Here is a 26,545-nt window from a genome sequence, read left to right as displayed (position 1 = left end):
ATAAGTGGTGTTTCTAGTTAGATCTTGCGACTATTGGGAAGTAATTACGCAGTGTTGTTGTTTGTTTTGAATATAACCTCTAGGCTTTAAAATTAATTGATTGGAAAAATCCATCCTCTTGTACGTTGAAACAAAATCACCTCATGTACCTTGGAACGCGTTCTATGGCACATGAGGTTAGGTAGAGATCCAGTAAATTCTGGTGCCTTAAAAGTGGCCTTAGAGGCTGTATGTAATGAAGATTCAGCAGAAAATAAGGTTTGGGGAGACTGGAACCATGGTACATGAAGTTAGTAAGTTAGTTTTTTGTTTTTTTTGTAGAGATCGTCATACCACGAAGCAAGACTGGTTAGAAGATCAGTAAATCCTGATGCCTTAAAAAAGGCATTAGTGAAGAAGAGGAAAATTGCTTAGCAGAATATATTTAGAAAATTGGTTTAATGCAATAAGGGTCAACTAGGAGAGGCGTACGACAATTAGCTCATAAATTTACTGTGGCCAATAAAAAGAAATATCCTGTTACATGAGATGCAGAACAAATTGCTGGTGAGGAGTGGATGCACGGCTTTCTTGGAAGGCATCAATTCGAAAACCTGAGGCAACAAGTCTGAGTAGATCGACAAGATTTAATAGAATTAATTTACAAAAATTTTTTGACAACTTAAAATATGTTCACAACGATTTAGAACAATTCCTCCGAACCGGATTTGGAATTTAGATGAAATGGGTGTACGCACTGTGGGGTGTCGACCTCTAGACCTATGCCTTTATTGTTCATACTCCAAAAATGATTCATGTATCTGATCCATAGGACTTTTATACAGCCGGCTCTCGGACTAGCAGAATGGGAATTGGATGAGCAATATCTTCTTAAAATCTACCATACTTGTTTAGAAATATAGGATTATATTATATTGTTGGTATTTGTTTGGGACAGTATATAAAATGTAATAAAGTAGTATATATTTGTACGGAATGTAAAAATATAGTAAATTACGTTATACAGAATGTATTTCAATAATAATTAAACTTATTTGCCTTAACAATAATCAGTTTATGGTCAATAATAATAGTTTATATGTATGATACATGAATCCGATACCGAACTTAACAAAAAATGAGCTTTTCCTCCTATTAAAACCCCATTCCCATGTACATTCTCCCATTAGTTTTTGGTGGAGTGTTTTTCACAAATCACTATAAAGTCAATTTTAATTCTGCATTGAGTAGCAGGTAGTAAGAAATTAAAGAACAAAAGACACTTATATATTCTTTGGGCATTCAAAGATAAAGTCTCGTAATTAAACAGAGGCGAACGAAATAAACTCAGGCTCCAGATATAAATTCCTCTTATTTTGCCGTCTTTAGCTCATTATTTCTTATCTTGTCCCTCTTGCACTGCGTTGGCATCGATTTAAACTTACTTGGGCTGATACTAAGTCGATGGTGTATAGACATAAAATAACAATAATTATCGAAACGAATTTCTCGTTCTATAATCAGGTCGGAAACTTTCAAAACAACCCTCGTAAATATTTTTAAAGTCACGCATAAAACACTAGATGTAAATTTACATACTATTAGGTGATAAGTCGATTAGTGACGTGTCTAATTGTTTCGAAATTATAATAGTAACCTTTAATTAATAACAGTGCATTTTGTAAGTTAATGGAAATGGGATCAAAAAATAAAAAAAAAATATTTTCTTCTGTACTATTTATTAGAAATTCTTAATGAAAACACAAAAATTGGTATACTCATATAAAAGCAAAATCAGAGCTTGGATAAACAATCACGTTAATGCTCATTAATATTATCTATAAAAATATCAAAATACAGCCGCATATACCACACCCAAATCAACAGGTACCTAATAAGAATGTGAATGGTGGAATGACTCCATAGATATACTTACCAAACATGAAGAAAAAATATCAGTGATGCTGAACTATCTTGTATCAATTATCTAAATAGAGAAGTTTACATGAGGCCTGGTGCAAATTGAACCTAGATCACATGCATCCTCCAACGTAGTAAGACGCATCCATCCTAAGTGTAACACAGTTGTGCTTGTAACACAGTTTCATGACGAAGTTGGAATTTCTGGAACCTTTGGTGATATTCATACTGAATACAATGTTTACATCATCATTACACCAACAGTCACGATTACACTGTCTGACGCGCGTTTCGATAACCATGTTATCGTCTTCAGAGACTGAAGGTGGAAAGTTTACCTCAGACAGTGTAATTGTGAGTGTTTGTGTAGTGATGGTGTAAACCGTTTAATGAATTATCAATTCCCGAAAGAAGACATAACTTATGGGAATCGACATCAGCATAATAGAAAACAAAATTCCTAGTAGTCACCCACAAATTAGATGACTTCCTGAGTTCCAGAATTTGGAACTATCATATATTAGCGAAGAGATTAAACAAAGTTAAACTATCTGGGAACTTAATTATATGAAGACTGGAAATCGGATGTAGAGTTCAAGTGCCGGATATAAAAAGCAATAAGCTCTTTCATGGGATTCAAAAACGTGTTTACGAGCTCTGAGCTTGACTTCAACCTCAGAATAAAATTCACAAAATGCTACGTGTGGTCCGTGCTATTGTACAGTCTGGAAGGCTGGACACTGAAAGTTAACACCATTGACAGATTGGAGGCTTTTGAGATGTGGATCTAATGGAGAATTTTGAGAGTTCCATGGACGGCAAGAAAAACCAACGAAGAAATTCTGAGGAGAATAGGAAGAGAACTTGGATACGAAGCGAGAGGTACCATTGCAGACACCGGATAAAAGTGTCGGAAGTAACCGCAAATATCCATTGATTAATAATTCTAATACAAGAGCATCAGAGATTGGACGCTGAAATAACCAGCATAGAATAGAAAAGAGGTTTCTAACTTTTTTGACTGTAGAGCATTTTATGAAGAAAATTCAATTGATTTCAACTTTTTCAATCCATATAATGAGATCTATCGACCAAAACAAATCGCTAGTTCTTACCTTGTTTTGTCATGACTGTCACATGGATTCATCAAGTTTTTGTGGTGCTGATGAATTATTATCTTCAGTAGGAGCACTGACTGGTAAATTAGTCGATTTTTCATGATTTACAAGAGGAATCATCTCAGAATCAGTTCCGTCACTTTTGGTGTACTCATTCGGATTGTAAGGTGGTGGGTCTGTTTCTTGATCGTGAAATACTTCAAATTAATCATACAATTAATCATACTTTTCATCAATAATCTTGCACGGTAATTTTTAAATTTTTATGAATAACAATGATGAAGAATGTTTTCAAATTATTATTTTCTATTATTTTCAAAATACTTTTATTCAAATATATTGGAAATGTATCTATCATTCATTATTTCAATACATTTTGTTGATATATTGGATTAGATTAGGAGACTAGAAAAAGTGAGAAGGTATTCAAACTATTTTGAATGTACGACACATGGTGTAAACAAAACAATATTCCCATAACGAGATAAATTGTCAAATACAACTTGAATGAGGTACTGTTGATTTAAAGAGTGATTCAATTGTAGACTTCCAGTATATTTGCAAAGGAAGGCTTACAAGTAATGTGTTGTACCTGAGTTATAGAACCCATGCGCTTAAAGCGACCTGCAGAAACTGAGAAAATATGGAAATGGAGATGGTTTCACTGAAACTATACAAATAAATATTCAAATGGATAGCTAAAACACATAAGAGAAGTACAGTGGGAATACCAAAAAGATAAAGTGATATATGAAAAACGATGCCAATGGTATGCACTATGAGATGCCTATATATAACAGTAGAAAAAATCAGCTGATAATGAATAAAAGCACATTTTCAGAATCAGATATCATATCAGTGCGTATGGATTGATTCATTGTAGATAGAACGTTTTAATTAATTTGGAGCTGTGATTTGGATACGAGGTCTAGTGAAAAATACGGTGAATTAATTTTTACAGCAGCAATTACTTATGCTGCTTCAAAATCAACTTATATTTCTCATACGCAAAAGCAGTGACAAGTTTGAATCCGTTTTGGCTTTTATTCTGATATTATAACATCATTCAATAAGTGGTGTGACTAACTAAGAAAAAAACATTTTGTTTTTCAAAAATCGATTTTAATATGTTAATCAATGTAATCTCCTTCTAGAGCAATTCGATCTTTCCAACGCTTCTTTAACTTCTCGATGCGGTGCTTGTAGAAGGATTTGTCTTTTCAGCAATTGCTTCTTAATTTGAGCTGAATTTCTTACCGGCGAAAATTGTATTGAGATCAGCGAATAGCCAGTAGTCACTGAGGGCCAGATCTGTACTATACGGTGGATGGGGAAGTAATTCGTTCAATTTAACCATCGTTGCCATCGACTAATCGATGTAGTAATAACTCTATGTAGTAACCACTTTGGGAAAAGCTTTTTCATGGTTAAATATTCGTGCATAATTGTAAACACAGTGCCTTTTGATATCTTTACGGCCTCAACTAACTCATGCAATTTCAATTTATGATTAGATATAACCAACTTGTGGTCATTTGATGTTTTCTGGAGTGACCTCCTCAATTGGACGACTAGAACATTCACCATCATCAGTGTCTATACGAACACGTTTAAATTCAGAAAATCAAAAAGAAATGGTTCTTTTCAATGAAAGAAATTCGCAACTTTTGAAGCCATTGTTGAACTTTTTTATCATGAAGTAATGATAAATTAACATAAGAAATTGATGTGAATCCATTGTTTCGAAAATAACAAAAGTAGCTTCACTTAAATGGCTGTTACTTCTTTATTACTAATCGGAATTTTATGAAATTTTACACATTGTCTTCTGAAAATTGGTACTTCCTTAAAGTCATATGGATTTGAGCAGCGCCATCTGTGTGTCAGTCACCCGACTTATTGAGTGATGTAATATAGTCGTTTTTTAGTAAGATAATGATATATGGATCTTGAACAACGTATAGAGTTTAAAATTCATTTTAAGTTGAAAAAGAAATCGAAAAAAAGTTCAATAAAACCTGAAATCTTTCTGTTTAAGTAGGTAATGATATAGTTACTTTTTAAAGACTGTAAGTGGTATCAGAGATTTAAAAAATGATAAGAATCAATTAAGAACAAGGAACGGTCAGGATGTTTGAAGACATCAAATATCTAACATGTGATTGACTATTCAATAGCTTAGTGAAGAACTTCACCTTTTGTACGGATCCTTGCAAATTCTTTTAACAGATAATATACGAAACAGATGATTGATTGCTACTTTTGACTAAAACACAAATATAGGATTATATTTCAATTTCATGTCATTGCAAAAATTGTTAATGGAAAAAGTGTTTATTCTACGGGCATGACTTGACTTGAGACAACAATTCTCAGACCATTCAAAACGCTTATCAATTAAACAAAGAAGTAATAAATAGTAATTGTTTTGTTTTAAAGAGGAAAACTGTGAGCTGAATTTTATAAAAGAGTATTGAGAGATTTAGAAAAGATGTGCCAGAATAGAGACCTGAAAATAGGTAAATGGCTTCCTTCTTCCTTCATATCAATGTTATCAATCATATTTGATTCTTGACTCTCTCGAAACTAAATAAATTGTCTATGAAAAAACTGTTTTGACATAAATCTTAATATTGAGAAAATCAAGGCAGAACAATCACATTTCGTTGGTATCCTCAATAAAATAGAAGATACGCATATAAATTATTGTGAATATTTAGTTATTTTTTTAAAGATCTATGCATAATGCGCTGTGGAACGAGTAATTAAGAACACTATTTACTATAATTAATGACACTTACTTTGTGAAGAAGTACTATCAAGAGGAATATGACCTAGTATTATTGTTTCAGTATCTATTCGTAAATTTGTATGAAAACCAGGGATAACAGCTTCAGCCTACGAGTGAAAAACCATTTTGATTTAAAATTGACCAGAATTGTTTCATTTGTAGATACAGGTTAACAAACATAATCACAGACTACGTTCCGAAAGAGGTCGCTATAAAAAAACTTACTGTAAAGAATACTTTTGTATCAAATAAACGACATCCAGTAAAGTTCGGCACATTAGCTGAAGGAGGTATTTCAAAATTGAAGAGGTAATTCCTGTCTCCATGTGCACCGACTCCGCTTATAGATGCTGTGGCTAATTCATTTATATCGTATGTCGAATATCCCATATCAGATTTATATATAATTTTCTGAAACAAGTACAATTTGTATTATTTCTTTCATATTTCTATAGAATACATAATGTTTTATAGTTTTTTGTTTAATGTAGTGAGTGCTAAGAAGCAGAAACAACATAGTATGAACTTTTTATTTATTCACAACTTTAGCTTAGATCAGCCAACCCTTGATATGTACTAACTATATCCCTAAAAAGAAAATTCAACACTATCTACGTCCTCTCATTATTTCCAAAAAAAATCCATACCAAATCCACCCTCTCACTCCATGGAAAGCTTCAATTAACTGGAGAGAGAAAATTTCAGGTCGTTATTGAATTGATCTAGAATCTCACCAAGTTCCAAACCTCCGAAGCCGATTTCAACTTTCTGAGTGCTACGTCCAAAATGAAAATAAATATTCCTTCCTAAAAATCTCAAACCACCGAACACCTCTGTACCACCCAAAACCCTAAACATCTCAAAAATATACTTCACCAACAGCAAATTAACAGCAAATTAACTAAATCTAAAAGCCAACCATAACGGCACAACCCTCCTCAAAATGCCTACATCGTTTCTACAGGAAACGTGAACCAGGACAAGTCGACACAAGAAAATCGTTGTGATCCGTATCTATCTCACACAGCATGTACGTAGATCATCCTTGAAACTGACGAGAACTTCCTACAAATCTTCAAAGCCTTTGTCTTCCCTGTCATAAAATCTTGGAAGATCATTGTAAGGTGCTCAAACTACCCCACCTCATTGTTTCGGATTATTATCGATTCCAAACCAGCATACCACAACGCCTTTAGCATCAACTTCCACGGGATTTTGCACTATTGTGATGTCCAAAATTCCAATGCCCTATCAGCAGTACCAATATACTGCAGCCGATGTGCGTCCACTGGGGCACTGGCCACTTCGTAGGCTGCTACAAATCTAAGCCAATTTGTCCTTTTCCGGTGCGTCGGACCACAAACTTCTAGGCAACAAATTCCATCATGCAGAAATTACGGCGGTTCGTAGCTTGATTATCACCCACGTTGTTTCAAATTCACTTTATGCTTGTTTCCTTAAGGACTCCGCTTTTATTACAAAACGTTGTGCTTGCGATGATGATATTTTTGACCTGACATTTTATGCATTACAAAGGGCTGCTACGGAGATATGTCTACTAGAATGTAACACCCTGAGATACTACTTGGAAGATATTTGTGTTTCAATGTTTAAAAGTACTTACTCCACATCCTTAGAATTAAGTTTTCAATAATTTGAAAAACAATAAATCAAAAATAATAATTCAACTAAATTGTTGGATCCGTTGTTCCATTATCAATTGCAGAAATAAGTTATGCAAGGAACAATCCATATTTCATAAATACGCATTGCACTATTAACAAATTAAGAAATGAAATCTGAGTAAATAAATTTTCCATTTATCGAGTAGTCACGAGGGATTGATGTGGATCATTCACAGAACCTAAAAACATGTAAAGAAAAATTGAAATCAGTTGACAAAGCTACTCAAGATTTTATACTTAGAACAATTTATAATTTATATAAGAAATTAGAAGTAATACAACAAAAGGTCAAGTTTTGTCATCATATGGTTTTAAACACAAAAAACTAAATAAACGGATGGCAATAACCGAATCGTCAGGATAGTTCGATGGCGACAAAATTAATTGCGTCAGATAAAAAACTACCGAAGTTCTAATAGAAACATAATTTATCTAGATGAAACATGGTTTGACAGTCACGATGTAGTAAATTTCGGTTGGGTTGACAATAGAAAAATTGCTGTTTCAATGGGCCATATTCTAAAGGGAAACACGTTATAATTATTAATATCTGCTAAAAACATTACAAACTTTGCAGAGATTATCATGCAGATATGACAGCAGAATTATTTGAAAAGTGGTTTAATGAACAGCTTTTACCTAAAATTCAGTAATCGTTATGATCAATGCAACCTACCTTTCGCGGCAACTCCTTAAGATACCAAATAGTATAAGTAACAAACCTCAACTTTTAGCATTTTTGTCTGAGAAAAAAAATTCTTATTCCTGTCGGCGATCGTAAAAAAGGCCCAATAAACAAAGATTTGCTCACTGTTATTCAAGGTCTAATGTTAGAGAAAATTGACAAGCTGTGCAAATAAAAGGGTCATATTTTTGTCAAACTACCTCGTTACTATTGCATATTGCAACTATAGAGTTGATACGGGCAAATGTAAAATCAGAATTACGAAAATGTAATCAGTCTCCAGAACTCAGTAAAGAGGTTGTAGAGCTCGTACAGAAAGTTCTAGCAGGAGAGCTTTGGAAAACCTATATTACACATGTTGTCAGAGGAGAAGATGAGTAAGTGATATCACCCTTTTTACAACCCATCATAATTCAATGAAATGATGACTATAGTTCAAACGATTCTGACTACCATGATTATTTATAAAGATACTTTGGAAATGAAATGTTGTTTTTTCTTTTATTTTATTTGCACAGAATTTATTTTCCTTTTTGGTTTTTGCTTTGAAATTTCGTTTTCCAGAAAGAAAACAAATGGGGTACAAAACTGACTCAGTTCACGTCTGGAACCCTGCTTAAGCCAAACGCCTTTACAGACAGGTACATTTCACTCGTCTATTTACGTTTCATAATTTAATATTCAGTTGTAGCAAGTTAACGAGGTATAATAATGATTTTTTTCTAAGTTCCAAGTAGGACTACAATTAAGTACATCTGTCGAAATAACGGCATATAATCATAGAGATATTACCATAGAGTAGGCATGCCTACAAGTGAGAGCGTCTCGCGAATGAAAAGAGAAAGAGAATCATTTATGTATTTCTATCTCTTTCTTTCGTTGCGAACTGCGCATGCGTGTCTCTGATTCAATGGGCAATGGTAAAGTGCGTACAAGAAATCTAATCAACGCGCATGCGCCATTAGACAGAGACAGCAATACATAAATTATTCTCTCTCTCTTTCTATCGGCCAGACGCTCCTACTTGTATGGGCGCCTATAGCATGCCTACTCTATCTGTAATATCTCTATGCATATAATGCCGTCCAATTTATAATGATTCGATTGCTTTTTAACCAATACTTTCTCGCATAAGATATACATATTTTTAGAAGTATTTATAAAAATAATAAATTTATAGAATGAGGTATATAGTAGATCAAACAAAATTTTCGGCAAGGGTTTCGAACCAATTTTTATAATCTGCAATTGATATTGGAAAAGTTTTTTCACCAGTTTATTAAAATATATATATGAGAACGTAGTTTGTCTCTTACCTGTTGTAAAAACATAACCACTTTTGGTATTGTTGTATTAGACATGTTAACTATTTTCATTCGAATTTTGGCTACTTCCCCAATAATGAAAGCTTCTTTATCAAACAGTAAGTCCATAGTGACAGGACTACTTTTACAACAACAGCAACACAAAACTTTTTCATCTTTATAAATGGTTGGTTGCTACAATAAAGAATTATTTCAATTAATTTATTCCAAAACACAGCTAAAACCCAATATGTGGTCTGTTTAAAGTTATTATGTTTCCTAGCGCTCTATCCAAGGTACCGAACCAAATCATATAATATGAAAGATGTTGACTAAATATAGGGTACCAATTTATTGAAAAATTAAAATAGAAAATAAAAAACACAGTAAAATCAAGTATAAAATAAATACTACATTATACAGGCTGTCTCCAAAAAAAATGATCCCGTCTCTAGAACAGATAGAAAACTAAAAACTATTTGAAGTTTGCTCAGTAAAAAATTTGTATTTTTTACGAATTTGCCACAACAATGAAATTTTATATGAATATGTTTCGGAAGCTAGATCATCCAAGGAATTTGTTTTTATATCTGAATCCCATAGAGGGCGCTAATTAGACGGATCGAACCAAGTGCTACTGAACATAACTTTTTCAATATTACATTTATCAAGCAAAATTTCCAGTGAAATTAAACATTATTTAGTTTTACACCTAAAAGGTACTTGTCATAAAACTCGATACTGTGTACCATTTTCGGAAAATTTTAATTTGACAATTATGAAGTAATAATAAAGTTGTTAATTATTATTATTATTAATTAGTAAGCGTTGTGCGGATTGAAAATATTTTGTCGCATAAATTAAAACCCAATCTATATAACGAATACAGTTTAAAAAATTGGGACTGAAGGCTTTCGTTTCTTGTAACGTTTCACAAAAATCCAGTCTAATCAGTATAGGATCTTGTACTTCAAAGTTAAATAAATATGGGCACTGAGCTACTGGGCCCTTAATATTATTCAAACAACAATTTGATGATCATGTTTTGCGGTTCTGGAGCTCAAACTCTTGTTTTGTTTTATACTAAGGCTCCCAATAGCGGAGTAGGTACCCATAATTATTTAACTTTGAATTTTACACTGCAATAGCATTTTCTCTGAGTTATGACGTTTAATCAATAATAATAATAACATTTCTGAAGCGTTGTTATTTGTTAAATTAGATATTGTTAATCAAACTTTATTAAATTTTGAATACGCTGACATGTTATTAACCTTAGGAGAGTGTTTAGAAAACTCTAGTGCAGCTGTTACGCTTTATGCGAAGAAACTTACCAAGTGAAAATATATTTAGAACCATTGAACAACGTTATTGAGAAATTGGGAATGTCAGACCTAAAAAAATAAACTCTGGTAGGCCAAAAACAACAAGAACTATTAATAATGAAAATATGATTTTAAAAAATAGCTGATTAAAATCCAACAGTGAGCGTAAGGAATGTGGCAAGACAAACAAATACGTCTTCTTCAAGTACTTGGAGGATACTTAAAGAGCAACAGCCCTAAATCCAAATTTTTTAGAACGTATTCTTTTTACGGACGGGCTACTTTTACGCGACAATGTTTGTTTAACTCCCATAATGTGCAGTGCTGGTACGATAAGAATCCATATTGCAAAAGGATATCACATTACTAATACTCATTTAAAGTTGATGTTTGGGCAGCAACTTCAGGTAACAAATTGATAGGTTATCACATTCTACATGGAAATTTAAATGGTGGTATATACTTGGATCTTTTAAACAATTACTTATAGAAGATATTAGAAGATTTAACGGTAAACCAGCGAAGATCTCTATTTTTATGCCCAATGGAGCTCCACCGCACTTTGGTAAAATGTGTCGTAATTGGTTGAGTATTGAGTAACAATTTTCCGAATCGATGGATTGGTAGAGGTGACGAAGCTCCGATTCATTGGTCTCTTCGGTCGTGCGATTTTAATCCCTTGGATTACCCAGTTTGGTCGTATCTTAAAGAAAAAATTTATGCTACAGAGGTAAATTGAAAGACAGAATTCAACGTCACTTTAATGACTCCATAGCCGACTCCCAACCGTTTAGAAGATAAATAGATTCGTCGAAACGAAGGACATTTTGAACACCTCTTCCAATTGAATTCTATTTTATGTTATTAGTCTTTTTTTGAATTTCCAACTTGTAATTTTTTGTTTAATTAATATATTTATCATGCTTTCATACCAACATCAGCTAATATTTCATAATTGTAAAATCAAAATATTCCGAAAACGGTACACAGTATCGAGTTTTATCAAGAGTACCTTTTTGGTGTAAAATTGAATGATGTTCAAGTTCACTTGGGATTCTGCCTGATACATCTCTCAATATTAAAAAAGTTATGTTCAATACTACTTGGTACGAAGCATGTAACTAGAGCCCTCTATGAGAGTCAGACATAAAAACAAATTAATTGGATCTATCAGCTTCCAAAATATAATCGTATAAAATTTCAATACAATGTTGCCAGTAGTTGTTATTTTTCAGTTTTCTATCTACCTAGAGACGGGATCACCTTTTTTGAATGTCACAAAAATTCACAAAATGTTTCACAGAATTTCCTATTATTTTTTTTCTAGATCATTAATCTCATTAATCTTAATTTGGAACTTTTAATGTCTTAAATTTAATTTTTTTTATACCAATCGTTTGCCTACTAGTAGTTATTAGATTTTTATGATCAAGGTCAGAAAATGGGTTCTTAGCCCGGCCCTGTTCAGCTACAATGGAATTATAAAATTCGACGAATTCGCGCGGCGTCTTTAACATTTTCTATAAATGGCGGAAGCGTCTTAGACGTGTTTTTTAGAACTTTTTATTATAGCGTCCAAATAATTTCTAGGAACGTTTATTTATTCATTTCTTTTGTTCTAGAACTTTGAAGAAATTATTTATGTAATAGAAAGAGTGTAATTATATACGAAAAACGTTACAATATATTCGTTTTTGGCGGCAGTTATTAAGTCGAAATCGGATATACCAAGGTAATGTAGGTCTATGCTATGCTTGCTGGAAAAAAATCATCTTATCAAATGTCTTTAATACCCAGTATTCGAATAATATGAATTTTCCAATACGGTAAAACATGATTTGACTCAGATGTGTTAAGATATGAACCGAAATTCGCCCATTTTCTCAAAAAGGTCGATACAATTATTATAATATATTCTATTGTCCTCCCTCTAGCGCACAGAAGAGAAACATCAAGTGGCAAGGGGTGGCATAAAGCTGAAGCTCATTTCTTTCTTTATACAACACTGTTATTTTTTTTTAATTTTAATGATTTTCTTTTAGAAAGTATGCAATTCTTTTAGGATCGTAAAGACTTTTGATATTATCAATTTACATTCTACATGCTACAAAAAATTATTTAAATATAATTTTATAATTCGTCGTAGCCAGTATTATTATAATTGTAAACATGCTTTATTACACTTTAGAAACGGTTGCATAAGTGAAACAGAATGTGTTAGTGTCAATTCTAGAGTTTTCAACCAAAATTAAGAAACGGACCCTATTTCAAACAAAAAATATGATCGTAAGTATTCTATAAAAAAAAACGCTACCATGTAGCTGTTCTTGGTCATCTGCTAATGGATAACAAACAATGATTAACAAAAATCGCTCATGTATCTCGTATGTCAAAAGCTAGTGTTTAGCATTTTGTCAAAAAACAAATTTCATCCATACAAGTTGATAATAGCTTGAGAACTCAACTAATATGATCCATATCAATGAACACAGTTTTGCAAAAATTCTATCAGTGGTTAGTTGATGACTGTTTCACCTTATTGATTCTTCAAGCTGAAAGATAATGTCAATGAAAAGCCAACTTCTTTTGTCAACAGGATGTAGCGCTACACCATGATGTATAAGTTAGCAGCTTTTAGATGCTCGTTTCAATAACCAATCGTAGAGGAGGCCAAGAATTTCAAGATATTCTCAAGATATTCCAAAAAAGAGTCGTGACAGAAGGTTGTTTAACTGAAATATATAGCAGTAGTCAATTAAATTATTTGTAGTTTTATTAGAATTTACAAAATAAAGCTATAAATTTTACTTAAATTATTTAGGTCTTTTTTATCCTTTATAGCTTTTTCGTTCTTATGAATGTGAACAATTTCTAAAAATTCTTTTTCGTGTATTAGATTCCGTTTCGAGAATTTTTGAATCTTTATAATTGAGTTTGTGTTTTTTTGATATTTCATGCTTCGTTAAAGCAGTTCTTTTTTTATCGTATTGATGACCTCTTAGTCTATATTCTAAATACTGAGGTGTCTGATCTATGTAGACAGCGTCACAGTTAGTACTAAAGAATCAAATTGAAAACATGAATAAACAATTCAATTTTCATCATAAAAAACTTCACAAATTCACAATCGAGGTCGAGCAAAATAATAGGATCAATTTTCTTGATGTCACATGATATAAAATTAATAATAACAGAAGAACAGAATGGTATACGAAAGCAACTTGGTCCTCAAGATATTTAAACTTCAATTCGTGTCATCCTTCGTCACAAAAAAGATCAGTGATAATAAGATTGGCTGATAGATCTATCCAACTATCAGATCCTGAATTTAGATGCTTAGCTATTCAAAAAGCAAAAACTGCATTGAAACAAAATAATTTTCTGGAAAAAATGTTAATCAACATATTCAAGAAAAGGATAAATAGATACTACAATCAATTAAAACACAAAACAGAAACAAAACATCAAAACATAAAACATTTTTCTTTACCATATGTACAAGAACTTTCCCAATGATTATCGAATTATTTCAATAAATATGAGCAGACATCTCAGTATTTATAAAATAGACTAAGAGGTAATCAATACGATAAAAAATAGAACTGCATTAACGAATCATGAAATATCAAAAAAACAAAAATTTAATTATAAAGATTCAAAAAATCTTGAAACGTAAGAAGATAAATTATCTCTCATTTAGGACCTTCTGTCCATTTGTCCATTAGAAATATTTTTCATATTTCTACCAAACAGGCTTACAAAATATTACATTTTTTGCGCTTGTCTGATTCCCGTGGTTCTAAGCTGCTAAGATTGCTTTATCGAATACATTCTTCAATCCCTTTTGAGTTAGGGCAGAACATTCAACGTACTTGACTGATTTCAACTCTTTGGCCAACTTGTCACCTATTTGTGGTGATCGTGAATAATGAATTTGTTATCGACCTCCCACTCCATTCGAGAAATTCAATTCAATTCATATGATCTGATTGATCAAAATCAGAAAATCAGGGAGAATTTCATCAACTTCGATAAAATGATTTTTTAAATCTAAAACCTTTTAAATTATAAACTAATTTAGAGATAACTTTGTTGACAATACAAGGGGCGTATTTAGGAGTAAATTTAGCTGCAAATTTATTAGACGTTTTTCCATAACCTGTCACCAACATGAAATTGCAAATCTCTCTTCCGTAAATTGTAATCTTTTGCATTTTTTTTTTCGAAAAAAGGAAGGGTTTGAACATCATTGATCAATTGCAATTTATCACCAGTGTTAATTATGTTATTCGCATTTTCGGAACTTGCTATTGTTTATTTTAGATGAGTCAGATGACGACTTCAGTTCGTTTGATTCTGAAGACCAGATGATGATTAAAATATTTGTCCGGAGAAAAGGAGTATAGAAACAAATCAAACTGGTGTGGCTGAATCTTCTGAAACCACAGATCCATCTTGTATCCATAATGATATAAATATAAATCCAGTAACAAACATTCCACTTGTAGATAACAATGTGCCCGACGATGGTGGAGGTGATGTTGTTGATGACACAAATAAAAGTAAATGGACAAACCCTGTTGGTAATCACGAACTATTCGATTCTATTGCCACATGAGGGTTGAACTCAATTGACGCAGCCACAATTACTTTAGACAAGACATCAATTGCCACCTGTTGATACGCAATTCTTGATAATGACAATCGATACAATTGTCAAACAAAAATTTATATGCAACGCAAAAAGTACCTACAAACGATATTTTGTATTGATGAAAGTATAGTTCCCTTTAAATGCCAGCTTTGCTGTGGTAAAGGCTTTACTTGGAATTTGAAAATGTATGCTCGTAAAGAAAGAGACAGTTTCAACAAAAGTTTTTATTAATTTGTCTAGAAAGCTTCTGAATACAGGTTGGATAATCATCACTGATAATTATTGTACCATCGTTGAATGCTTATTTTTTACTAGACAACCATAGGCATTTGATTGGAACTTTGAGAGCTAATCGTATAGATAACCCAAAAGAAATTGTGGGTAAGAAACTAAAGAAGGGCAAAATGTTCGCCAAAGAAAATCCAAGAGGTGTATAAGTGATAAGTAACCTGGCATGATAAACGTCATATTCTTGTTTTGTCCACTAAGCTCACTGATAGCTTCTAAACCTCCAAACGTAATACAGGACCTATAAGTAAACCAGATGCTCTAATTAATTATAATGCTGGAAAATCATCAATCGATTTGTCAAATGTTAAGTTTTAAGATGCTTTCCAATTCAAAATAAATTTCCAGTATAAATTGTCAATGACTTACACAACGATGGACCACTATATAATAATGTCGAAAAGGTTGAATGTCAAACAACAAGAAATATTTCGAGAAATCGTGCATTAGTTAAAAACGATGGAATCGTTTGTGCTATAAGAAAATACTGCAGAGATTGCAGCGAGAGAAATGTTTCAGGAGATATTTATTTACAAAAAGAATACTGCACAGATTGGGATGAATATCCTCATTTTTGGCTTTTTTGCTTAATCTAAAAATGTAAGTCTTTAATTTCATTTAATATTTTGATAATTTCAATATTGTTTCCTTTCAGTAAATACTTATTTCTTTAAAAAATAGATAATTTTTATTTACAATGTACGAATTTTTACATTTTTTATGTTGTATGATATGAACGTAATGCATATCGCATTTTCAAGTGAATATAGCAACTCACATATTCGTACAGGCAAAGCGGGCATGGTGCCTATATTGTCTTATATTAATGTGACTGTGAAGAATTATAAATTTTCCTATTTAACTTCTACTTACTATTGTATTCGTTGCGATCTATTGTAAACTGACCGTCCCCTGACGGGAATCAACGTCTTACTTAAGCGGTTCCATTTGACCTTTAGACACTTGAAGTTCCATTAACTTAACAAATTACTTATTCTTATTTTTGTATTAATGTGACGTGACAACCATAAATATAATTAATTATAGCTTTTGTTTATATTTTATGTTAATAAATTAATAAATAATTTTTCAAAGTTGTGACATAAGTTATTTAACTCACATAATAATCACTTAGGCAGTCAAACTGTGAAGAGAGTAATTAAAAACGATAGTGTCACCTTGTAGACAACAATGAATCGAGTTGATTTGCGTTTCTTTACAACAAAGCCGAGTTCATCACAAACTAACATCATATTTCAATTAACGTTGAAATATCAGATATGCTGATAATGATTTACTTACCAATTGTAATTTATCCTTTATCAAATTGAAATTAACAGGTGATCTAATTTGTATTTCTGTTTCATATTTATAGTTACTGATAATACCTTTATCTACTATCAAAGTTAAGTAGTATTTGATACTTCCATGAACACCTTCGTAGGTACTCGCCATGTTACCTGGTAGGTTGAAAGCAAACGGGTATACATACGGTCCTGGCGGAAGTGGACCTAAAATCCATTATATATTAATACTAATTATTATATTTTGTTTTCTAATAATTCAATAAATAATTATTCAACTATAAAACACAATTATTGTCTCTTTTCACATAGACTGAACAAAATATATCAAAATATCGTTAAAATAAACAAATTATATCGGATGCTTACTCGACAAATTCTAAAAAAATATTAACGAAATATTATTACAGTATGTTAGACTAAACAAATGATACCTTATGCTGATTTGGTTAATGCAGAAAAATGAAAAAACTATAGGTGGATAAAACCTTCAATAGAACATTCAATGTCGAATAATCAATATTTTTTATCTAAATTAACCAAACCCAAATTATATAACTCAGTCTGACTTTAGTGCTAGTTTCGTTATATCGTCATATTGTTAATTGTGTATACTTTCTTGTTAAAGTTCTAGTCAGTAAAAGTGTTCATAAAAAAGTAAATTTTCAAGAGACAATTCATATTTTGCGGGAGAATAAAAAATTGATGAAAGATACCCATATCTCTAAAATTTGAATGGAACACAACAGATTTGTTCTGTTTGTAACTACTTGATCATAAGCGATATGAAAATCGCGTTCCGTCAGTATCATGTTCAAATAATTGACAAGTTTCACGTTCCAGCAATAAATAAAACTTAGTCAGTAGTAGTTCGAGATGAGCATATTTGAATTTCCGCATGTCAATGTTGTGGATCGTGCTTTATCAGGTTGTGTTGTGAGAAATTTTTGAGATGGATTCACAGTATTTAGTCGATAGTAAAGATGAAAGTGAATGGTCCAGTAAAATTGAAGAGAATATTTACTACTAGTAACTATTATAGAAGAATTTGAGAGTGGAAAAATGCCTAAAAATGAACATTTGATACAGGAAACATGCAAGCAATATAAAGAACTCAAAGTACATTTTAGGGTTAATAGAAACATTGCATATAATATCGTTAGAGGGTTGGAGCCACATTCATATTTTGGTTTGACGGTAATAAAGTAGATGAAACTCTTCCAGAAAAATGTGATGATTTTTTCATCTGAGCTGATAATCCCTATCATTCATAGTCACGATATGTAATAAAACCTTTCTAGCAAACAGGAAACTTGAATTAACAGAAAAATAGATTCAATAAGGGGTTAGCTAAATGTATATTTGTAGAAAAATATTGCCTTGGTATGTTAAGGCGAAGGTTTCACAATTATACCAATTAAATTAATGAACTTATTGACAATATTGCAATAGAGGTACAAAGTAACGATGAGGGTTTAAAACAAAGTACTCCAGATGAAGTTTTACTAAGGAAAAAGTGTATTGAAAACTTGATTTTAACTTATTCGCAGTTTCCTAATGCAAGTAACAAAATCATCAATGTGTTTACACAGGATTAGTTCAAATTATGGAAACAACTCACCAAAGGAAACCAAAGGAAAAAGGTATGTCTAGATTTCTCCAAGTAGTTATAACAGTTTGAAAAAATAACTAAAAATAAACGGATCAAATTCTAAGATGTTCAAAAACAAACTGTTCATTGGAGTATTTTTTCTCTTACCATTTTCTGCGAAAAGAGCTTCTGCATATAAAAAAGTGTTCTCTCCCTCGTGGTAACGAGTAACTGTTTTGTTCCCCTCTCTCTTCCGTTCGGTCCAAGCTGTTTTCTCTATGCCTTTGAAAATGCACTTTATAACTGGAAAAATATTATTTTGTAAAATTGGTAACTTATCAAGTCAAATGGTTATATAGACAGATACGAACGATCAGTTGAAACATAAAATTTTTTCCAACATTAGCAAAGGGTAGGTCATGGCTGTCAAAGATTTCATAGTTACAACGTTAATTATTTATATTGTTTCTACAGGTTTCTTTGTCATTTTATATTTCCCAGTATTTGTGATACTAGTACTTGCTTGGGATTTAAGATATGACGAAGATACAAAAGAAAATAAAGAGCACAAAATGAATTTTTTCTTTTGGGGGAAAGCTAAAAGCTAAAAAAAATTGTTCACAAAAAACTCATTGAATTGTACTTCGCAATATTTATATTAATGTTGGTGTTTTTGCGTTTTAATTTTTAAAATCGTCCGTATTTTTCTGTTCCTGCCTTCTTTCTTCAATTTTCTTCTTTTCTTCCAAGTTCTTTTCTGTTACATTCAATTTACCTTCAATTTATTCATTTATTCAATCTATTCGTTAAATCTTCTTTTTCATTCAATAATCTGAGATTCCATTCTAGTTTTTCGTTCATTCCTTTATAATGACTCAACTCTGATTCGTTCGTTTCTATGAATTTTTTAATGTATGGTAATGGATTGTTAGAAATAAAATATATTTCAATTATTTCCCTGTGGCTCTTTTCTAAAATTTACAGAGTGTTTATTCTTATTTTCTTCAGATTTGACAAAATTTTAAAAACATATATTTCTTCATTTTGCTCTTCGTAGTCAATATTATATAATTCCTCAGATGTCAATTTCGGTTATTGATTTTGTCTTTGGAAAAAATGATTATTATGATATCTCTAGTTCTGGTCTAAGCAGTTTGTATATAGGTATCTGATCCTGGATTCTAGCTTTTGCTCCGTCGGGAAGTTGCCCATTTGCGTTCATAACAATGCATTTTTCGATATGTATAGTTTTGCTTTAGTCCAAACTCCATATGTATATCAGTTGAGAATCCATCCATATCGAGAAGGTGATTGAGTTGACGCTCTTTTGCTGCGTATAGCTTGATATCCTCCATGTAGAGAAGATGGTAGATGGGACAGTTGGTGTTTCTGTTAGTTTTCATGTTGAATCCGCACTTTATAGCATTGAGCATGGTACATAGGGGATTCATTGCAAGAGAGAACAGCAGTTCATCGTTGTTGAAAGGAAGCTTACAATAGTTGGGTTCACTTTGTAAATCTGCAAGACCTCCACAAGCTAGGAGTGAAGTTTAATACCAAACACTTTCTTGTAATCTACAAAAGCAGTTGGTATATTCCGGTGATCTATCTGTGCTTGCCTAAGTATCACATTGTCCACAACAAGTTCTTGTTTGCCCCCTTGATGATCACTTTTGCAACCTTTCTGTTTCTTTGCTATGATATTATTTTTCTCAGGTTCCTATAAATTATGTTAGTAATACAAGCTGTAAGTATGTTATAGTAGGAAGGCACGTGTATGCGCTAAATGGGGTTATCCGTCTGGGCTAAAACGTTGAGATATCTTCTGGGTTTTGTCGGAGGTGAGAAAATTACTTCGCTAATACCCTGTATACACTGGGAAATTTCTTAGATCAGAATTTTTGGGTATCATCAACTCCCGGAGCTTTCCAGTTGTTGGTATTTTGGATTATGTCAGCGATTTCCTATAGTGTGAAATCATTAAACCGCATCGGAACAATATTTAATCTTTTCGATTGGTATCCAGTCGGCGTTTCTCGTGGTGGTTTTTGGGAGTTCACCACAATGAAAACCAATACTTTTCCAACGTTTGTTTCGATGGCATAAGTTGATTGGTGTTGTTATTGGACGTAGCTTCAAGTTTCCTGTAAGATACTTTTTGGATGCTATGAAAAGTGTAATTCTGTAGCTTATTGTTTGTACACTTAAAGTATAACAATGAACGTTTGAATTTCGTTTTCAACTTCTGCAGAAGCAGATCAATATACTCAATATACACTATACGCAAACAATGTTGATGTTCTGGATGCTGTGTGTGAGTACCTATTTTCTTGAATATTTTTCTGATGTGGTTCTCAAGCATTTAGAGGATGGTGCACAATTCTTGTACTCGATTAAGCATCAGTTAAGCTCATTTCTAATGGTATAGACGATGTTGGTGTTAATGGTATAGATATTGCCTTTTGTATTTCGAGTGATACTTTATCAACTATATTTGATTGGATATTGGCAAAATCGGGTATAGTGTGATTGTTGGTGATTACATCCTCATGTTCGCTAATGTGGGTTTCACCATGTGTACCGTTTACATCTTGCGCGGCGAGATTACCATCTATTCTTGGAAGATTTGTATTTGCTGCAGTACAGGTGCAGGAAGCAAATTGTTTATCTCAATACTCCTTCTCTAGTCATCTATTCGTTGTTTCGTAAGTGCAATTCTGGGTATCTCTCAACAAAATCACGATGAGGAGCGTATCTGTAGGTGGTCATATCTCACATTTGTGAATTTTGTGAAAGAAATAAAGCTTTGACAATGTTGGGTTACTTCCCGCCAATGAGGTTTTCCGCTATAATTATTTTTCGCGGGAGAGGATTTATTAATGGAAAAATGTATTATGAATGTGAAGGTCATGTTAATAGGTTTTAGTTTACCGTCTGTCTGTGAAGACGATATCTTGGTTATATTGTTATATTGTGAGTTTTGGTGTAGTGGTAGTGTGAACAGTAGTATGAACAGTTTAAGAGCCAGTGTTTAGAATTTTCTATTAACTTTTCCCTGATCAGAAAATTAAAGAAAAAATAAACATTCCTTAAACAAAAATATTGTACTGTGAAATTAAAAAAAGATTATAATAAAAAATTCATTTTATACAAAGTCCGAAGTCATCTTACAGAAAACGAAAATTAGAATAGAACATTCAATCTAAGAAATTGGGATAGGTTTCAGTAAAATTAAATTTCGATCATTTTATAGTATAAAGGGTGCATGGAACCGCGAACCTTCCAATTATTTTCTTCAACTTGTATTTTGTAGCCCAAATAGAATCTTTGGTTTAGCATTTCCCATACTCAAAAATAAAATCGTAACCATAATAATGAACTGAAGATTCATTCATTCAAAAAGATGTTCACCGAAATTATGAAAATCGAAAAATTGGAGTATCGAGCCATCATCAAGTACCTGTATTTGAAAGGGTTAAGAGGTAAGCAGATTTACGAAGATATACTCTTGGTGATCAATTTATTTCGTATGCAACCGTGAAAAATTGGGCTGCAAGTTTCAAAGAGGTAAATTTTCCATTGAAGATGATGACCGATCGGGAAGGCCAATTTCTGTGTCAGTTCCCGAAAATATCGATGCAGTTCATGATATGATTTTATCCGACCGTCGAATTAGGCTAAAACAGATATCTGAAGCACTGAATATTTCATACGAACGCGTTCATTATATAGTTCACGTCAATTTGGACATGAGAGGAATTGCTGCAAAATGGATCCCCATTTGTTTGAATGTCGACCAAAAGCGTGCAAGGGTAGAAGCATCGCGTTCAATCTGTGCTCGATTTGTTACTATGGATGAGACTTGAGTACATTACTACGACCCAGGAAAAAAGCAACAATCGATGGAATGGCGATAATCTGGTTCTCCATTACCTAAAGAAAATCTGCTGGAAAAGTTCTTGTTTCAGTTTTTTGAGATTGCCATGAAGTAATCATGATTGATTTTTTGGATAAAGGTAGAACAATAACTGGAGATTACTATTCGACATTCAAAGGTGTTTTGTTTTTGCAGGACAACACACATCTCATGTTGCCATGCAAAAAATTCGTGATTTAGGGTACCAGAAAACCCCCCTTAATCACCAGATTTGTCTCCGTCCAACTATCATCTCTTTCCTGAACTGAAAAAAAGTTTGAAATGTCGTAAATTTTCTTCCAACGAGGAGGTAATAAAAGCTGTGGAGGTCTGGTTTGCAGGGCAAGAAGAAACATTTTTTTTTGAAAGGTCTAGAGACGTTGCAGATTCGCTGTAATAAATGTACCTAATTAGGAAGAGAATATGCCGAGTAATAAAATATTTTGTCATTGAAATTTTGTTTGGTTCTATAGTAGGCTAAGAATTTTTCAATATATCCTCGTAAGTTCAAAGTATTGTCTAATATTTTTCAGCACATTAATAGATCGGAATGTTCCTTTAATTCTCTTTCATATCCTCTCTAGTAATCGAGGTAGTATTATGAGCCTCATTTTTAATAAAATTATTGGAACATTTGGAATATCTACATCAACCGATTCTTCATATTTTAAAAAGTAGCAAAACCCCATTGTCACAACAGCGTTGAACACGTTGTTTGTCATCCAGGGGCTATATTAGTATTGCGCAAGTCATGGTTATGGATTGCACTATATACGCTAAACATCTTATGATCAATATTCCGGCATATTCCGTTGTTTGCATTATAAGTCAAGAAATCATCAATTAATAACTTTTACATCGTACAATTTAGTTTTCAAATGTTTATAACATTTATATATGAACTTTCAATCTCATGATAATAGAAAAGGCACTAAATAGGTTCTGTTAGGGTGTAAAAGTATCTATACATCATGTTCACTATAATATATCAATATCAGTTGTAATGGTTACGGAGATTTATTGTTCTCTCAAATGAATATAGTATATTTATTATTATTTCGAATATTGACACCATAACTATACCTTTAAAAGTTTCAGTTGCATAAAATTGACAAAAAGCTTGTCCACGTAAAGTTTTACCTGGACCATAATCCATTGGATTAGTCAAGTCTATTCTACAGGTCATATTTATCTGGAAGCAGAAAAAATTATACAAATTTCATTCATATCAATTAAAATAAAAATAAAATAATTTATCATTTTACATCTTAAACATTTTACATTTTATTTTCTGGGTATCGTATTTTGTATTACGATCGAAAGTTACATTGTCCCCTTCTACATATTAAATAAATTGCTAAATCAGTATATTTTATCACAAGACATTGTATATTTCGTAAAAACTTTCTTATATTCTTATTATAGTACTTTTAACCTTTCTTTCTTCAAAATTGTGAGTGTACATTTCAGAACGTGGCAAAAGATGGGAACAAATAATTTTCTGTAATTATTCTAAATATGTATGCCCGTTCAACAGCCACTCCGTTCCCCGCCCTACCTTCCATCGTCCTTGTCACTTTATTATTCGAATTTAAGCTATAGCTATACCCATGATGTAAAGACTACAAGGTGTGCTATTGCGCCCAGCTGGGAAGCTGCCAAAGAAAATTCGCTCCCAAAGAGATGCGCAGAACGAGTCGAAAATGAGCTCTCGGGAAGAGCACACCTTGTAGTCTTTACATCATACCTATACCTATAAAACTTGACTCCTTCCCCTTGAAAAATTGTTTATAGCGATTTTCCCCTAGACCCCTAATTCTAAATGATTTCGTTATTTTCTCAGACATTAAGTTTCTCTCAATATTTTCGTCACTGCATTTTCATTTTCTGCGTCCTTCGGTTATAGATACGTAGACCAACCACAGTTTAGTGCGGAAGGTTATTTAAGTTATAATGTGCATTAAAAGTACGCCCAAAGTAACTGTTTTTTCAAAAGTAGCTCAGTATTTTCATTCTGATACCTGGTCCACATTTTTTTAATAATTAAATTAGAATCAAGGTACAACATTACCCGGGAGTAGTGGCTTTTTGCGGTCTTGAATTTGTTACCAAAATTTACAACAGATTCTCTATTAGGGCGTGCGCCAACAATTTTAATACCTGCTACAAAATTTTAACTTCTGTGCCAATTCGTGATCGTAGTTATCATCAAGATTAGACAACTCTTGACGGAAGATTATGCAGCTCGGTATTTTAAGTATGAAATGAAGAACAAAAATAACATATTTTACATCTCCTCGGTCAGTTCTTTAAATATCTGTATTATTTATGAAATTGTGATTTTGGTTACGTAACGTAACCTAACCTAACATAACCTCGTCTAACCTCACCTAACCTCGCCCAACCTCTTACATAAACTCGCGTAATCTCACCTTACCTAACCTAAAGGATTTAAAAATCTTAGGTTTTAATTTTTGAATTTTACAACTTTACAAAGGGGATTAATACTTTTAAAGAATCCGTCGCGAGTTGTATTATGTACTCGGACTACCTTTTCGTTTACCCGTGCCGAGTTGGCGCATCCTTATCTCAACGGGTTAATAATAGTCACGAGATGTAGCGCACGCATCTATTGATCATGGGCCATGATCAATGGATCATGATCATCTATTGCATCATGGGCCAACCGCCCACAATGCAACTGTTTTGAAACAAAGGATTCAAACCAGTTGATCTTGCAACGGTTTGGCAGCCTCGGCAACGTATAATAGCAGCGAGTTGCACACGAGGTGACTCGAAGGAAACTAGTTTGCAATCGCTTGTACATGACCATGATTCCGCGGTGGCAGTTGCGTTACAGGTTTTGTTTCACACATGTTTATCACATGTTTATTATGGTTTTTTCAATATGAGTGATCAAAAACTAAACCTCAAATTCGTGGGAGAAGTTGAAAAACAGCTCTCTGTGTCATGCGTTATTTGCGGTATTAATAATAAGCAATTTATTTTGATTGCAAAACTGTTGGCGAAATCTACTGGTTTGCAACCTTTGTTTCAAAATAGTTGCATCGTGGGCGGTCGGCCTTAGAGTTAACCCCCTTACATATAAAAAAAACGTTTTAAGAAATATTCAAAAGTTTTTAAAATGTCTCTATTGAATAACGTAAATGACGCTATAAAATATTTTATATTGAAATCATACTTTTATATTCTATATACCAACACCGATTATCTCATAAGTTTCTTTTCGACATTGTGAAAAGCAAAGCTCTCGAAGGAAATGTATCATTTTGACGAGTGGAGTAAATATTGAAGAACACCTCAAAAACACTAGTAAATATATATTTAAAAATCATTCTTATTATCCATTTTTTTATTTTATGTTATATATCCTAGTATAGTCACTGTTTGTAAACAAAAATATCCCACATCGCATCGAGAATAAAATTCAATGGATCTAAAAATAGCTTGCCGAATGCGATTGCGTCAACAGTGTGAAAGGATCAAGCAATGAATTAAACGAAATATATTTTTACTAACCTGATTTTTTATAAAAACAATAAGCTTTGATTTTAGAGATGAGCTGTAGTCAAGCACTTATAACTACTATTTTTTCAATTAATCCATATGTTTCATAACATTTAACATGACGATTAAATGAACATGTTTATATGAACCCACACGCTGATATTAACCTTGAAACTGCATCAAAATTAACGAACCAGTGGTGTAGATATAAGTTTATATGATTATTCAAGGATACATAAACTCATTACTTATCCTGTTGTTATGAATAATTAGGATAAGGGTTTTTATTTATTTTCTGCTCGGTTCAAAAAAATCGACAAATTAGTTAAGACAATGTATAAAATATTTTATTGTACAATAAGATTGCAAGACACTTAGAATCCAAACTCGAAGAATAGTGTTATCCCGTGTGCTCTGTGCGTAAAGCAACATGTCCGAACAAGATTTAGCTTCTGCT

The 26,545-nt window shown here is 32.5% G+C and overlaps 1 protein-coding gene across 4 annotated transcripts; it reads right to left on the bottom strand.

Moving 5' to 3' along the window:
- Positions 1-1,701: 1,701 nt before the first annotated feature.
- LOC130441010 (arrestin domain-containing protein 1-like) lies at positions 1,702-26,275 on the bottom strand. 4 transcript variants are annotated; one of them, XM_056774453.1, is made up of 9 exons: positions 26,101-26,275; positions 23,644-23,752; positions 18,813-18,947; positions 17,052-17,260; positions 9,495-9,677; positions 6,034-6,219; positions 5,819-5,915; positions 3,015-3,214; positions 1,702-2,110 (listed from the first exon to the last, which is right to left on the bottom strand). In XM_056774453.1, exons 2-8 carry the CDS (start codon positions 23,744-23,746, stop codon positions 3,033-3,035), a joined length of 1,095 nt encoding a protein of 364 aa, XP_056630431.1. In that variant the 5' UTR covers positions 23,747-23,752; positions 26,101-26,275; the 3' UTR covers positions 1,702-2,110; positions 3,015-3,032. The 4 variants fall into 4 exon arrangements, with proteins under 4 accessions (XP_056630431.1, XP_056630433.1, XP_056630432.1 ...); XM_056774455.1 differs by having other exon boundaries at positions 3,015-3,199; positions 26,101-26,269; XM_056774454.1 differs by having other exon boundaries at positions 1,702-2,103; positions 26,101-26,266.
- Between the last annotated feature and the right edge of the window lie 270 nt (positions 26,276-26,545).

The sequence above is a fragment of the Diorhabda sublineata genome, chromosome 3 (assembly GCF_026230105.1).
Source record: "Diorhabda sublineata isolate icDioSubl1.1 chromosome 3, icDioSubl1.1, whole genome shotgun sequence".
Lineage (NCBI taxonomy): Eukaryota > Metazoa > Arthropoda > Insecta > Coleoptera > Chrysomelidae > Diorhabda > Diorhabda sublineata.
The sequence above is the reverse complement of the archived record's forward strand: the minus strand, read 5'-3'. Positions and strand labels throughout refer to the sequence as shown.

Bases quoted from the DNA above. Each gene is read 5' to 3' on its own strand.
- LOC130441010 (XM_056774453.1), bottom strand. From the start codon at position 23,746: ATGACCTGTAGAATAGACTTGACTAATCCAATGGATTATGGTCCAGGT. The intron at 9,678-17,051 runs GTAAGTAAATCA...TCTTTATTGTAG, and splicing joins TAAAGGATAAATTACAATTG to CAACCAACCATTTATAAAGA. The intron at 5,916-6,033 runs GTAAGTTTTTTT...TTTCACTCGTAG, and splicing joins ATACAAAAGTATTCTTTACA to GCTGAAGCTGTTATCCCTGG.